The sequence below is a fragment of the Neodiprion pinetum genome, chromosome 4, assembly GCF_021155775.2.
Source record: "Neodiprion pinetum isolate iyNeoPine1 chromosome 4, iyNeoPine1.2, whole genome shotgun sequence".
Classification (NCBI taxonomy): domain Eukaryota; kingdom Metazoa; phylum Arthropoda; class Insecta; order Hymenoptera; family Diprionidae; genus Neodiprion; species Neodiprion pinetum.
This window is the reverse complement of record NC_060235.2, coordinates 21565050-21580597: the sequence shown is the minus strand read 5'-3', so window position 1 is coordinate 21580597 and position 15548 is coordinate 21565050. Positions and strand designations below refer to the sequence as shown.

General features: G+C 37.5%; 2 protein-coding genes and 2 long non-coding RNA genes across 5 annotated transcripts; 2 read left to right on the top strand and 2 right to left on the bottom strand.

Moving 5' to 3' along the window:
• Positions 1–1849: 1849 nt before the first annotated feature.
• Positions 1850–4427, bottom strand: LOC124216036 (uncharacterized). The gene is made up of 2 exons (XR_006882508.2): positions 4346–4427; positions 1850–3590 (listed from the first exon to the last, which is right to left on the bottom strand). It is a non-coding gene; the product is annotated as an uncharacterized lncRNA (long non-coding RNA).
• Positions 3561–4317, top strand: LOC124216035 (uncharacterized). Its single transcript, XR_006882507.2, has 2 exons — positions 3561–3925; positions 4015–4317. It is a non-coding gene; the product is annotated as an uncharacterized lncRNA (long non-coding RNA).
• Positions 4428–4483: 56 nt separating the features above from the next.
• On the top strand, positions 4484–7716 carry LOC124216034 (methionine aminopeptidase 1). The gene is made up of 6 exons (XM_046620085.2): positions 4484–4739; positions 5718–5769; positions 6089–6327; positions 6615–6837; positions 7034–7309; positions 7376–7716. The coding sequence occupies exons 1-6, from the start codon at positions 4629–4631 to the stop codon at positions 7606–7608; spliced, it is 1134 nt and encodes a 377-aa protein (XP_046476041.1). The 5' UTR covers positions 4484–4628; the 3' UTR covers positions 7609–7716.
• A 1186-nt stretch (positions 7717–8902) lies between these two features.
• Positions 8903–14484, bottom strand: LOC124216033 (uncharacterized). 2 transcript variants are annotated; one of them, XM_046620083.2, is made up of 3 exons: positions 14244–14484; positions 12558–12799; positions 8903–11664 (listed from the first exon to the last, which is right to left on the bottom strand). In XM_046620083.2, the coding sequence occupies exons 1-3, from the start codon at positions 14247–14249 to the stop codon at positions 9870–9872; spliced, it is 2043 nt and encodes a 680-aa protein (XP_046476039.1). In that variant the 5' UTR covers positions 14250–14484; the 3' UTR covers positions 8903–9869. The 2 variants fall into 2 exon arrangements, with proteins under 2 accessions (XP_046476039.1, XP_046476040.1); XM_046620084.2 differs by lacking the exon at positions 14244–14484 and adding an exon at positions 13205–13278.
• Between the last annotated feature and the right edge of the window lie 1064 nt (positions 14485–15548).

Below are 15548 nucleotides of genomic sequence, written 5' to 3'. Positions count from 1 at the left end.
AAGAAGAAAAAATGTTACATTATATAATATACATATATATGTGAGTGTGTGTGTATATTATATATTTATATGTATACATACACACAAATACAGACATATACTTACTATTTTATCGCAAATCGCGATTATGTAATGATGATGTAACCGATGTACAGTAAGTCAAAAAGTGATTTTATACTTGCGAAAATCACAGTTTCACGTATATACGAATAATGTTGATCGGGTTCCAAGTTTCTAAACTTGCGACATGAAATATACGCTTTTTGATAATCAATTGCGAATGAAAATTTATACCTACTTCGCACACACAACTTGGACGTGGAATATTATAAATCTGTTAATATAATTATTTACAATAGTATTTATATCAATAATAATGCCTTGATTATTCGTTATTGGAGTAGGATAGAAAAAAGCAACTATTTATAATCTTACCTCAAGTTCTTATTTTATTTTATCTTATTCTTTTATGACATACAAATTGAGCATGGGAAAATTCTATGATCCAGCAATGCCTCTCTCTGCATAAACATGAAAAGTACGGTGGCGTTAAGAAATGAATTACACTTTGAACTAAGATTTTACCTCTTATTTCTCAATTTTTTTTCCATCAACCCCATCTATTTTTTTCAGGCAATTGTGTATACATACCTATGGATGAGAACTTGCATGTTTTACTTCGTGAGAATTTTGAATGGCATGTTAGGTTTTTCGTATAAGGAATAATAGTAGTAATAAAAATATCAACTATTAATACTATATTTACGATTTTTAATAGATTATTATGGTTTATTGGATAAAAAGAGAAAAAAAGAAAAAATCGAGATCCAATCGTTGAGCCCTAATTACGCGTAAATCAAATGAGATTAGCACGACGATTGCTTATTAGGGGCTTCGTATTATGACTTGTATGTATAATACGTGGATTTGTAATTGTAAATACAAGAATAAAAATAACAATAATAATAATTAAATAACAATTAATCATTGGTAGCAATTAGAGGAAATGAGAAACATGTAAAAAATAATAATAATATACCTCTATGTGATAAGGATATATTTATATATGTATACGTATACATATTGTATGTGTATGTGTATATACGTATATATAATAATAAAACGTAGATAAGGAGGCCAATATTGTAGACAGATTATGTGACCTACTAGATCTCAACGTAAGTTAGTATAGCAATTATATGAACGTAATTCGTAATAAGTAATCACCGAAATCACATACATAGCTCTATCAAAACTAATTTTTATATAAGGCTCTATGCTCGCGCACATCATCACCAATGGCACAGAAAGAAAAACGAAAAAGTAAAAGAAACACACGTAAAAAAAAAAAAAAAAAATGTTGAAAAAAGAAACAAAGCATAACAAAAATATTGGCTAACTTATACCGAAATTCATAGATCATATTATATAATATAAAGATGGTTGTACATAAATAACAAAAACAATAGTTATAGTAATAGCAATGAAATTTAACAAATAACATTAACAAAATTAAATAATAGTAATAAAGATAATGAATGGCTAATGAATAAAGAAATGCTCAATGTTGTTCGAGTAAAAGAATAAACTCAGTCACGTTCATTACTTTTCCTTCACGTACAATAATCTTTACCAATTGATTTTCACCCATTGTTCTTTCATGTTCAATTTCTATTCGTTGATAAGTGAGCGGGGAAATATTGAGTAATTATGTTTTTGTTTTTTTCTTTCATATCATTTTTATTGAATATTTGTTTCGGTCTAAAGGCCTTAAGGTTTACAAAATCGTTCTTGATTTATAAATTGTAAAGTGAAATAAAACAAGCAAGCGCAGTTTTTCGAGTCAAGAAGAGGCGAAGCTTTGAAATATCATTCATACCAAACAAACAAATTTCATTTAGCTAAGAGTTTCTCCTTTTACTTAACAACATGATTATAATTGTACGATAGCGGTGTTTATAATAATCATAAATAATCATAAATAATCATAATAATATTCATAGTAATAGTAATAAATAACAGTAATAATATTAACAGCTAGTAACCATGAATTGTTTATTACGTAATAACTGCGTTCTAACGAGAAAAGGTGCATGTGAATATATACATACACACATACTAAATATAAACACAAATTTAGTATAAATATACATAATAGCATTATATTCTCTTAAGTTATTACCTAACGTTCATACAGATCCACCACTTTTCAGTTTTCAACAATTTTATGAACATATACATATACGTATATACATACACATACTTGCATACAGGAGAATAAATATGCATGAAATCATTACGGTGATTATATATGTATAATAGCAAGAAAATTATCCAAGATTAAAAAGTGTTTGCCGAAAGGAAAAAAAAATTAAAATTAAATATATACCGAATCATTTCCTATCGAATGTTTCTTCGATGATAAGAATGGAAAATGGAGGAAGGTAAACGATGATATAAATAAATTAAAAAAGTAAAACTGAATAAAAAGAAAGGGAAATGAAAAAAAAAGGAATATGATTATCCCCATATACAGCTATATTATTCATATACTGTTATCACGGTAATACAATTACATAAATATACAAATATATTATTATATCATCATCGTTAAGAAATTAATGCTAATTACTTAAGATTAAATTGATAAGTAATCGAATTCAAATCCGTGGGCTTTAATAACTTGTATGAGACCCCGCCTTTTTCAGATCAAACTTTGTTTACTTACGTATTATACCCTTTGCGGTATGGGTTCTGAGACGGCAAGCTATAGTCAGAGTAAACCTAACCTATACACTAGCTTATAGCGCCTGTTTCAGGATCCACGCCGCTACCTGTACGTGACACATACTCTACTGCAATCAAAAATTTTTATTGAAAAATTCTATGACTTCAAATTTCGATTTCTTATGAATTTTTAAGGACAAGATAAGTTGCAGGTTAGGTGTTGAATCAAAAAATTTATTTGGTAGTTTATATGCAGAGTGAATTGTTAACGACCGCATGGTCAATCTGCTGAAATTTCATACATCGAAGGCAGCGTGGGACAAATGAAATGTCGCAGTTTTCAATCAAAAATGTATTATATCAAATTTTGCAGGATAAATCAAATTAATCCAGAAATTATCGACGAATTGACGGGCAATTTTTAATTTCCGTAACACTTCCAGGATTTAATGATACGTAAAGAGCAGTAGACACCCTGTACATAATCTGCGTTCTAGTGGTTCCACCGTGCTTGGGTCACGTCTTGCGTACCGAATTTGTGCTCAATTTGACCCAAGAACAGACTGGGGTGGATATCCACCCCAGGCAAACATGAAATTACGATACTGAGTTACTGAATGTGACATTATTGACTCATGACGTGCACCCACGGCGTGGTGACGACTCGAGTTCGCTCACTGCCAAGTGACGCTGGTGCTATGAACCTTAGACCGTACTAAATTACTAATGTAAGACCCAGTGAACATTTTGGCCACGTGGTGTGACACAGCAAATTCTCCATTTCATTATACTCTCTAAACATAGTTTATAATGATTCGAAAGTCCGGTTTCCTTGCGGCGTGGCCTTTGGCTTGGGGGCGTGGCTGAAAGGGATAAAAAAAAAGTAATGAACTCATGTTAAATGACCAAGCCTGATCTTGGGTTTTTTGAGCAGTTATCGATATCTTATTTATAAAATTAACAATACCAGACTCCTCTTTGGTTAGGATACAAAAGGGCGCGAACATGTACCCGACTCAGGGAGCAAATTGTTTTTATCGAATAACTCGTTTATTTTCAATTTTATAGTAAAAATGGTCACAACTTAACTGGCAGGAAATTTAATTCTCTACAACTTTGATCAAGACAATTTTCGGTCTACCGTTGATATTTTCCGAGAAACCGAATTGATCGTGATGTTACAGAGAAGAACTAACAGGTATGCCTTCGAGAACATTCTTCATTTACTACATTTACATTTAAAGATGAAATACCGATGAAATGTCATTATCTCTGACTTGATTACAGAAACAGACTACATTGCAGTATTGTGGACCACGGTTAGCAATGATCCGAATAAATCTGAACAGGTGCTAGAGAGACTACTGCATTCAAACTATAAAGCAGCACGAAGGAGGTAAGAATCGATGCGATTTGGAATTGCCATGATGATTATAGCATTAAATTTTTACTAATATTGGATTCTGCTCACTCGTTTGATGTATTTATTCAATAATTGTGCTTATTTGATAAGCCTTCTGTTATAGAATTCTGTAATTAATGTATTGTATGTGCATCAAAAGTCGCAAGTAATATTCTCTTATATTTTTATTATAATGTAATAAGTTCATTGCCTCACCATTAAACCCAACGTGTTACCATCGGGTCTACCGTGTTGCGTCGATAAAGAAGTATCAGAACCTGCCCGCCGAGTGACGGTCAGCGATCCGTCGCGTTGCGTTACTCGTTCGGTAATAAAGTAAGAACCGTGCACGGCTAGGCTCGAATTAGCTCGGCCTTAGCTCCATTCCACTTCGTTTCACCGTGCATACGAGCTGGTACTTTGGTAGGGAGGTTGGAGTAGAATCGGTGCGAGTAGGGAATTAGAAGATTGCAGAAATTACACCCTCGTGAGTACGAAAATGGCGTTGGCTCTTGGAATGTGCGAAACGCCGGGCTGCAAAGCGGTGGCGAGCCTGCAGTGTCCGACTTGTCTGAAGATCGGAATACAAGGATCGTATTTCTGCTCTCAGGTAGGATTCCGCTATTATTAAATACTTCTAGGTTAGGAACCGTCTCTTCGTTTTATGTCCCCTCCTTTTTCTTACCCAGCCTTTTTTATCATTTTAAGTTTCTTCCACGTGATTCCTCGCTTTATTTTAATTCGTCAAATGCATTTGCAATGCTAATTGAATCTATTTTAACGACCGGTCAATTAATTTGTACGGTTTTTCATTACCGTATAAAACTGGCGATTATATTCATCGCGTATTTCTCGAGGTTTATCAAAAATATATGTCTGTGATTTCCCCAATAAATTTCAACTATTTTTCTACTTTATTTAAGTTTACGTATTTTATCTGATTTTCGAGATAACTACCAAACTTACGCGTAATCACTCCATCATCGAGATAGATCTAAATGAATACGAGCTTGGTATTTGTTTCTAGTTTTCTTTATACATACATTTCTTAAATCGAAGTTTTGGCGCCTCGTCGCCGAATCCGCTTTTTACCATACGTGTTCACTCAAGTCCTTTCATCTTCTTTCTCTTGAATAACTTGCAATTTGCGTTTCAATCTGTTGCCATGCAATTGATGAGATTGTATTGTCGGCTTCAAAGGTTTTATATAATTTTATTTTGCGTCACGCTGAACAATAACTCCAATAACGAACAAGTCTATTCGTGCATATTGCTAGTTTTGCTGCAAACTTTGTTCATCGATGTGAACAGTATGCGTAATGTATTTCATTGTTATTGTGATAGCGGTAGAAAATTGATGAAACTGATATAACGTGTGAGGTATTTGATGATCTTACTGCAAAGATTTGATAAGTGGCGGTAATTTGAACTGAATTGTGTAAGAATTCTTCCAATTAAAAACAACGTCTTAGCCTGTCTTTGTAAGTTCATTTCAACTCTACGATAAGTAATTATTATGATTTTACTATGAAATTATAATCAATTTCCATGTACTTGATATTCTATATATTTCCATTTACTTTTTCAGGACTGTTTCAAAGGCAGTTGGAAAACTCACAAAGTGATTCATCAGCTTGCTAGTGAGTATATTATTTCATCGCCAACTGTCTATCAATAATAGACATAGAAATGTATCGATTTCCTAAAAATCTATTGACATTTCTATGCAGTGGCTAAAGCCAAATTGCTTGCCACTAATTCCAAAGCGGAGTAATACACATTTTCAGAATATGTATGTGTATATCAGCATAAAACAAGAGAAGAAAAATTTTATCCCTCATGGATGTGACAGAAAAATAAAAAGGATGAGCGAAGTTTAACGAGACAATGACCATAATCTTGACACTTCGTATTTGGGTTTCAATTGAAACTTTACTAACAAATAAGAAATAATTCTAGAGGGTGAAAACGACAGTAAATCATCGGGCGAGTACAATCCGTGGCCGTCGTATCACTTCACTGGAAAATTACGTCCGTACAGAAGAGAGTCACGTCGCGAAGTACCAGAGAGGATTGGTCGTCCGGATTACGCTACTCATCCAACTGGTGTTCCGCTCAGCGAACAAGCGGTTAGAAGTTCGGCTCAAATCAAAGTACTCGACGATGAGGAAATTGAAGGAATGCGAGTCGCTTGCAAGGTATCAAAAAATAATTCCCAAACCAGATTGTTGATATTACATTTGTGTGGCCTTTCAAGTAACTCGCCGAATGTAATTTGGCTCATGTTTTGCTCGTCAACGAACAGCCAAATTTGTGTTTCCATCGAGAATTCCACTTTTCATCAAGTCTTATCAATCTAGAATCAAACTAGGCATGTTTGAATCTGATAAATAAGACTGGATTTTGTCAAATACGTATGTTGAGGTTTCACTTGATAATTCGCTAATCACTGATGGGAAATTTCATCCTTTCCTGCCACCTGCAGCTGGGACGAGAAGTGCTGGACGAAGCTGCACGCGTCTGCGATGTCGGTGTTACGACTGCGGAGATAGACAGAATCGTGCACGAGGCGTGCATAGAAAGGGATTGTTACCCTTCTCCCATGAACTATTACGAGTTTCCCGCAAGCTGTTGCACGTCTGTGAACGAAGTTATCTGTCACGGTATTCCAGATAAGAGGCCACTGGAGGATGGTGACATTTGCAATGGTAAATTGGTTCGATTTCTAGCCCTGAACTTGTTTGTCAAAATTTGTCCCAAGGAGCTTCCTCCTAGTCAAACATACTGAATTGTGCATATCAAGAAAAATAATTGTTATGAGATCGTTTTACAGCAAATATTCCGAAACTTTTTTCAGATATAATTGATTCCTCCATTCTACATACCCTGTTTTGATTGTTTCAGTCGATGTCACCGTTTATCACAACGGATTTCACGGCGATTTGAACGAGACGTTCCTGGTCGGTAACGTCAAGCCGGAGATAAAAAAATTGGTCGAAGTCACTTACGAGTGCCTCAGCAAGGCGATAGATATCGTTAAGCCGGGCGAAAAGTATCGCGAGATCGGTAATGTGATTCAAAAGCACGCTCAGTCTCATGGACTCAGCGTTGTTCGTAGCTACTGCGGACATGGAATTCACCGTCTATTTCATACAGCTCCAAATGTCCCTCATTACGCCAGTGAGTATACAGAAAAACTTTATGGTCACTTCCGTCATACTTAGTGCATGTCTTTTCCATATATAGAAAACAAAGCTGTTGGCGTGATGAAAGCTGGGCACTGTTTTACTATCGAACCAATGATTTCGCAAGGCAGTTGGAGGGACGAAATGTGGCCAGATAATTGGACCGTAGTTACGACCAATGGATTGTGGTCTGCGCAGTTTGAACAGACTTTGCTAGTGACAGACACGGGATGCGATATACTTACAAAACGTTTGGAGAAAAATGGACAACCTCACTTTATGGACCACATTTAGTAAACGCTGAGAATATATTCAGGGAAACAAAAGACGAAAAAAAAAAGAACAAGTAATTTAGAGACGCATTTAAAAAACAAACGCCGAGAGTCTGTTACAGTAGGAGAATTGCATAATTATAACCGTATGTATGAAAACAGAGGGTTCGCCTGGAGAAGATGAATGTATACCGGTGTAAATAATGGGATTGATTCAATGTCTTATTATTTCGTTACCAATGTATGAAGTAAAACATTCTTTCAAATACGGTATCATATGGGCTACTTTACTTTCAACAGATTGGCACTTGTGCTTCTCATTTTCACTAAGCATTTCACAAGACTGCAGAAAAATTTATTTTATATGACATTGCTAAATTCATAGAGATTGATTTGTCTTGAGAAACTTGTGTGACGTTTTTTTTTCTTGCAAAAAATCGTCACTCCTGTACAGACGTTTTTCGTTATACGTAAATAAATCCACATGTTCATACGTGAGATTATTTAACTCGGATCTGCCTTGATGTTTTCCACTGACCTCTCTTCAATTTGTTTACTCTTTTCCGATTTTCGTCAAACCTGCTACATATTTTTCGAAATCAAGACTAACAGAAAAACAAGTTTTCAACCAACGTTACTAATATCGACGTCGTAAATTTTGTGCAAAGATGAAGAAAACTTGGAAAAGTTTTTGCGAGTAACTCGATGAACTTCTTCGCTCGTGGAGATTCTTTGTACAGCATTTAGCCGCATATCAGTTGAGAAAAGATATCTGGCCATGAGACTTGATCAGCCGGATTGACAGAAAATGTCTCGTATGCGTGTATCGATAAAAACAAATTTTTTCCCTCTAGCTTCTGTATCATGTTTTCAGTAAATTTTTCATGAATTATTATTCTCCATGCTCGTTCGTTTCACTCTATTAAAGCATGAATTCGACTATTCATGATACCATAGTGTAAGTAACAACGCGTGAAACATCTTAAAAATTATCGGATGGAATTTCCGCGTTACAGAGTGCATAAGAAACGTTGCGACAATACGCGATTTTCATTTACTCGGATTAATGAAGTTTTGCTTATTGATTATTGAATTGATCGTCCACTGTTGTATCTCCCCAACAAAAATATTAAGTAAAATTTGTTTTACGTGTATGATTATTAATTTTTGTTAATAGTGTTATTTTTTGTTCGTCGTTTTACTTGAACGAATTTTAGTTCTATCGAACTATTACGATGTAAAGGGTAGAAAAAAGAAATATAGGGATTATTGAAATAATTGGTCGTTATTTCGACTTTCATTTTGTTTTGCTCCCCCCCCCCCCCCCCCCTTAAAAAAAAAACAACTAAAATTGGCCATTGACCCTACAAAAACGCATCTGGAATTTTGTTGTTTCGTTTTCATTATCACATTTTCCGTCTGAGAAAATGTATGTATAGCATACAATAAGTACCGAATATTTGACAAGTATTTTTAAGCTCTTGATTATGGTAATTATAGAAAATACCACATAATTGTATTACAATTCGTAATCTGTACATACAGAATGATCTGAAAAAAAAGTCTAAAATGTAAAACGGAAGGTTTAGTGGGTAAAAAGGTGGGAAAATAACAATATCGATGATATTGCGAAACATCGGGTCTGGTTTATTTTAAAATACTAAATTTAATATAATAAATACATCAGTGAACAAATACATAATAAATAAATAAATAATCAATTAATATTATTATAGCTCCAAATAATTCAGTACGAAGTATGAAATCCTATCGAGGATCAATCTTCCACACGGTTTGTGTGATGGTTTGTCCACTTATGATGCGCACCGTTTCTCAAATGGATTTGCCAAAAAAATTAAGAAGAACTGAAAATTTTTTCAAATGTTATTGTTCGCAAGATACGTTGGAACAATATTTTCTCTCCATCTTCCTCTTGTATACGAACTTGGAATCGCGAAATATCGTTATCCACGAATAAATTAAATTGTGTTGCCCAAAGTGCAAATTCTTTACCGTTGATAAATGTTGTGGTTTTTGTAAGAACTAAACTTTCAAAAAGTAAAAAAAATAAAAAAAAAAAAAAAACAATTCAATCAAGTATCGCAAGTAAAAACTCGCCGTTTCGTTTTTTATAAAAATACGTCGTTCCGTTCTCTTCTTTCCTGTATTCGGAAAAATCCAAAGTCGACAAAACATGTGAAAAAAAACCCACAGATGTACTGTTCCTCGGTAGAAGCCATAGAAAAGTTTGAGCAAAAACTCCCTCAAGTTATTGCTCCCTGATCACTGGTTCTTTGTAGTTGCGATACGCGATCCGAATTCCGAGTCTGGATTCTGACCGTACTCCTCCCGTTCCTCCATATTTCCGATTCGCTGTTCCTCCTCCTGATTGTCATCGTACTCGTACTCTTCCCTGATCGTCGCTCCCTTGTTCGAGTCCGCTTCACCATTCCTAAAATTTCTCTGTTCATTTTCATCTTCTCCATAGTCTTCCAGGTCCGGCACCATTATCCTCAGCGGTCTCTTTTCCTCTGAGTTCTGTCGATCATCGTCACCATCGCCTTGGGTTTCATCCTCCCTCTGCCCATTCCGCTGCTGCTGCTGTTGAAGATACCTAATATCCTGATACCTGGACTCTAAATCCTCCCCAGGATCTCGGACCTCGTAACGTTCATCCTTGTGATTCGGGGGAAGAACCGAAGAAGAAGCCTGCTGTTTCCTCAACTGGTCCAGAAGATGACTGTTCACGTTCCCAGCTGCGGCCAGAGCCGCCAATTTCTCCGCTGCCTCTCTGCTCGGCAGGGTTGTGTAGAACTGAGTCGACATACTTCCGTCGTCCTCTCCACCAACCTGCGCAAAGTACGTCGACTGGCCGCCTTGATGCTGTTGCTGCTGCCGGTGCTGTTGGGGCTGTTTGACATCTTCGTAGGCTGTGTCTATAACGCTGTTCTCCGAGTTCTCCGTCAACCTGGTCAAACCCGCGTCGCGAGAGTCGGGTTCCAGACTGTAATCAGCGGTGACTCGACCGCTGCCGTAATCCCGATCAACGAATATATTCTGGTGCTGCTGTTGAAGTTGTTGTTGTTGCTGTTGTTGTTGCTGTTGCTGTTGCTGTTGTTGTTGTTGTTGTTGTTGTTGTTGCTGCTGTTGTTGCTGTTGCAGGAGCAGCTTGTTGGCCTGCTCGTCGTAGTTGAAGGAGTGCATCTGCGGCTGGGAGAACTGAGCCGGGAAAAGCTGATCGAGTTGCTGCTGCTGCTGCTGCTGCTGCTGCTGGGTGGTCGAGTACTGTTCGCCAACCTGCTGGGGGAAACTGTTGAGCAGATCGTAAAGCTGGTTCGCAGAGAGCGGTGGATCGGCCGGCGCCCGATGCCCGACGTGGAGTTCGGGACTCCGCTGCTGATCGGTCGATTGCGGCGCGACTCCTTGGCCGGGAAAACCGACGTGGAGAGAGCTGTGAAGGTTCGTCTGCATCGCGCCGTTCGACTGGCCGAAACCGACGAGGGCGGTGTTTGACGGCAGAGCGGCAAAAACGTCGCCGTTTTGGGCCGATCCGCCACCGGCTGTCAGTCTGGTGACGTCGAAATCCGGCGTAAGGAAGGCCGCAGGCTGGGCCGAGGTCCTGAAGTCCTGGTGCCCGATCTCGTTCGTCTCCGTCACCTCGTAGCGGTGGAAAATTGGCGAGGGACTCGTCGAGACCCTCTGCGTCTGTGGAGAGGTGCCGAAGACGTTGATCTGGGGATTTCCTGCAGGTGATATTGACGCCGCGTAGTCCTGGCTCGGGGACGGCAGGTAATCGCCCTGCGATTGCAGGTTGTACGGCTTGTCAGCCGGGCTCAGATTCGGGGCCGGAATTGTGTGGATCGGACCCTTGTCGTCGTCCGTTTGGGTCGCGTGATGCGACGGCGGTGACATCGCCTGGTCTGGTCTGTACTCCGGACTGTATTCCGCCACCTTGTTCATCGAGTGGAACTCCTTCACTGGCCCTCGCTGAGGCAGCGATCCTTGACTCGAAAGCGGACCCATCATCGGCGGCGTTTTCCAAGAAGGTGGTGCTCCGAACATTGGCGGCCTCCGCACTCTGTTGAGATTTAGATTTATTTTTTTAACTCTTCGTCTACGAAGTTTTCTTTTTTTTTTTTATATACTTAAATAGCACTGACCGCTACTGTCAACTTTAAGCACATTTTCCGACGGTTACATATTTTATTTTTACTAATCTGACTGCGCATGCTTAAAGTTTAAACAATATACTACAAAAAGTACGTGTACCTGTTTTTTTCAGAAAGTGCATAGACACTGAGATATTTGAAACCGAATATTGTCTGGGGTTAGATTGGCTCCGTATGCATTGTTTTTTCAGGCGTCAGAAAATGACGCGTAAGACATCGTTCGGACGTCTTTTTTACGACTTCAAGTTCTGTGCTGTCTGGGTTAATTTGCGTAGGTCAACACTGAGTTTTGATGAAAAGTTCTGGAGTGCAAGCTTGAAGTTGGTATCGTTAATGTAATGAAACGTTGAAACAGAAATTACTATTTCGCAACCTTTCAATAACTTTAAAGAACTTGAGGTTCAAAAATATTAGTATGCCTTGTTTTATGTTGTGTTTCACTGAATTTCGAGCTATCCCAAAGTTGCAAAATAACAATTTTTCTCCAACGTTCATCGTTACATTAACGCTACGAACTTCAGCCTCGTGAGTTTTTGCGGGCCAAAATGAATACCGTTGTCGTAACTTGGGGCTTAATATTACATTGATACTTTATTTGTTTTCATGGGCACTCGATTTCGCGAAAACTCGACTTTTTGAATAGAAATGGACAGACCAAAGCATCGGACAAACATGTATACTTGGTGTGAAAACCAAAGGTACGATTATACCGGCGAGGCGTGTCCAGGAAAAGAATCGTATTTGATAATCGAATGCCAGACCTTTGCGAGCATCGCGATTGACTTCATCATATCACACTCACGGATTTGGCGGAGGGTATCTGTAACTCGTTGGCTTATAAATCGGACGATTGTAGTTCGGTTTGTAGCCGGGGGGTCCGGCGTTCATGTGAACCGAATTGCCCATCGATATCCTCGGTCCCGTCGGCCACGATTTCTTGTATATCGGGGGCTGTTGATTCCGGTATTTGTACCTGGCAAGTGCCACGGACCAAAGAGACGCGCAGACACAGGCCGCAAGCAGCCAACGAACCCAATTTATCGCCTGAAATTAGAAACCAAATTTACAGTCATGCAGGTTACTCTGGAGTCCTGTGCTATTTTCATTTTTTCATCATAACTGAAAAATCTGATTCTGGTTACAAAGTGAAAATTAGTCTGGTATCTATAAACAGAGAATCCCCTGTGTATTGGTATTTTTTTTTTTCTTTTCTTTTTTATCACCGTCACTCTTACTGTAATTTCTTTCAACTATCGAGGTAATTTGATGTTGCTGCAAAAGTGAATTAATCTCAACACCTTATTTGACTGTAAAAAATACAGTTCATTGAGGAAAGAGATTAATTGTAGCAATAATCTGAAAATTTTTTTCAGAGCGTGAATTTACAGATACGGTCGACAGTTCTTATAATCCACTTTCTCAATCGTTTCTGTCGCACGGTGGACTCACCATTTTTGGAATCAGAATCTATCATGCGATCCTGGTCGCCGTATAGATACTATTTGTGTGTCGATCTTATATGGCCTATACCGTACCTGCTGACCATACAACTGGTTAGAAATTGGAAAGCAACGAGAACCCGATGCATCACACTAGTTTACACATCTGTGCGTTCATGTATACGATACATCGAATCGCGTGTAGAGGAACTTACTACGCGTGATTTAGAAAATCTGTCAAGTTTCTCTGTGCTCGATCTGTCGCCTTGCGTGAAAGATGTGGAAACGAGATGGAATTAGTTAATTGAAAATAGAAAAGAAATCGACGATCGTGATCAAGACTAACGTGTATTTATGTTTATATATGTATATAACCAGACGAATTTTATAATTATTTACACTTGCGTGAAAATTGTCGATGGTATACATTACAAAGTATACGTCTCGGTTTCGTTTACATGAAAGTAAAAAATATGACGTAGGAAATAGCGAAGAACGAAATCCCAAACAACAAAAAAAAAAAAAAAAATGTATTTCAGTCGTCATTAACAATCCGGACGTTGATTAAGCGCGTTGTAATCACTCATCGAAGAAGAAGAAGAAAAAAAAGAAAAGACTAAAAAGCTGTTTGCGTTTAGGCTGTATATTTAACCAAGTGCCCTTTAATTCGCACGAAGCGTTTTTTCATCGTTTTTACATAATCATTTTCCTCTTCTGTTTCTCGGCATCTTTTCACTCCTTCTAGCCGGTAATCATTATTCATATTAATGCCCGCGACCATGGCTCTGACACACTGTCCTACTATTTTGAACCAAGCTGCGCGTATCCGACGTGCAGAGCATATACATGTACCTAAATAATATATATATATTTTTTTAATCACAACCGAATATCTGTGCGCAACACGTTTCGTTTGTTATACGCGTGAAAAAATGACGGACTATGAAGCCAGGATTTTTTTGAGCGGAGAATTTTGTGCCAATTTTCATATTAAACGAGTCTTAGTAAGGAAGGGTCCGAAACCGGATGTTAAAATAGATTTGACTTACCTTCATGGTTGGAGAGACGAGTCGTGGCCTTGAACTGACCTTGAATACCTAGGTCACCGAATAATTTTCCCTCTTTTGCACGGATCGCGTTTTTACGATTCGGTGCACTGGATTGTGTTCCCGGATTTAGGGTGTTACGGGAACTTGACAACTTTTTGGGGAATAATATCGAAGTTCAACTGACGTGAATGACCGATGAGAAAGCAGTGAGCGCTCTGTCCGCAATTAGGTCATTGTCCTGCATTTATACCTCTACTTCCTTCTCTCCTTCTTCACTCGACGGTTGGTCGCATCGCGATGTCACACCGAATAACGTCGCTTCTATTACCTCCTCCTCCTTCTCGGTTATATTCATAAATTTTTTCTACACGCATAATGTTATACTCGTGCTCTTGACCACCTCGTGATGATCGATCTTTCTTGACTGTTCTCTTTTCCGTTTTAGTACGCCACAATAGTATCGACTTATGACCAGTTGAGAAGATTGGTCGGACAAAACTATAACGATTTTTTTTCACTAATTTTATTTCCTAATACTATATTCACCAAATTATTATATGTATTCGAAAGCTACGAAAACCTTTTAAGATTTACGGAAATAATAAATATATCAAAGTTATAAGCAACGGCGTGAATATTGAAATTGTTGAGAACCAAGTCACCGAAACTGATTTTCTCGTTACTTCCGTATAATCAATTTTGTACTGCCGTGTTCGTTGAGAATAATCAATGCAATGTTATGAAATTGAATATTAAACGATGCTGACGTGTTAAATAAAACAGCATTTCGGTAAATATATAGATTTGAAACAGTCTTTTGAACATTGTAAGCCATTTTAAAGTAAAGGTATAGAATTTTTTTTTAATTTCACGGATCTTATCCAAAACAAAGCATCGATTTTTGAGCTTTCTTGTATATTTCTAGTATTTTGTAACTTTGTATTCTTAGAGAGACCTTGACAGCCTAAGAATACGATGATTTCATAAATATTCAAAGCAACACTGTCTCGTGGTAAAACTAACGAAATATTTCGATATTCATATCGATATTTCCCAGTTATTTCAACAAAATCGGAAATATCATATTGTTCTACAATTTTTTTTTTCCACTTCCTCAATCCGTATATTGTTGGTCTCGTTTTGTTTAAATGACAATCTTTAAAAAACCACGAATGAATATATCATTGTAAAATCATAATTTTCGAATTCCTTTTTCCGCTTTATATCTTGAACGTAAACGATTTTATCAGTATTTAATTTATTAGACGATATTTTTGCCCAATTCCTTAAAATTTTGTCCACCAA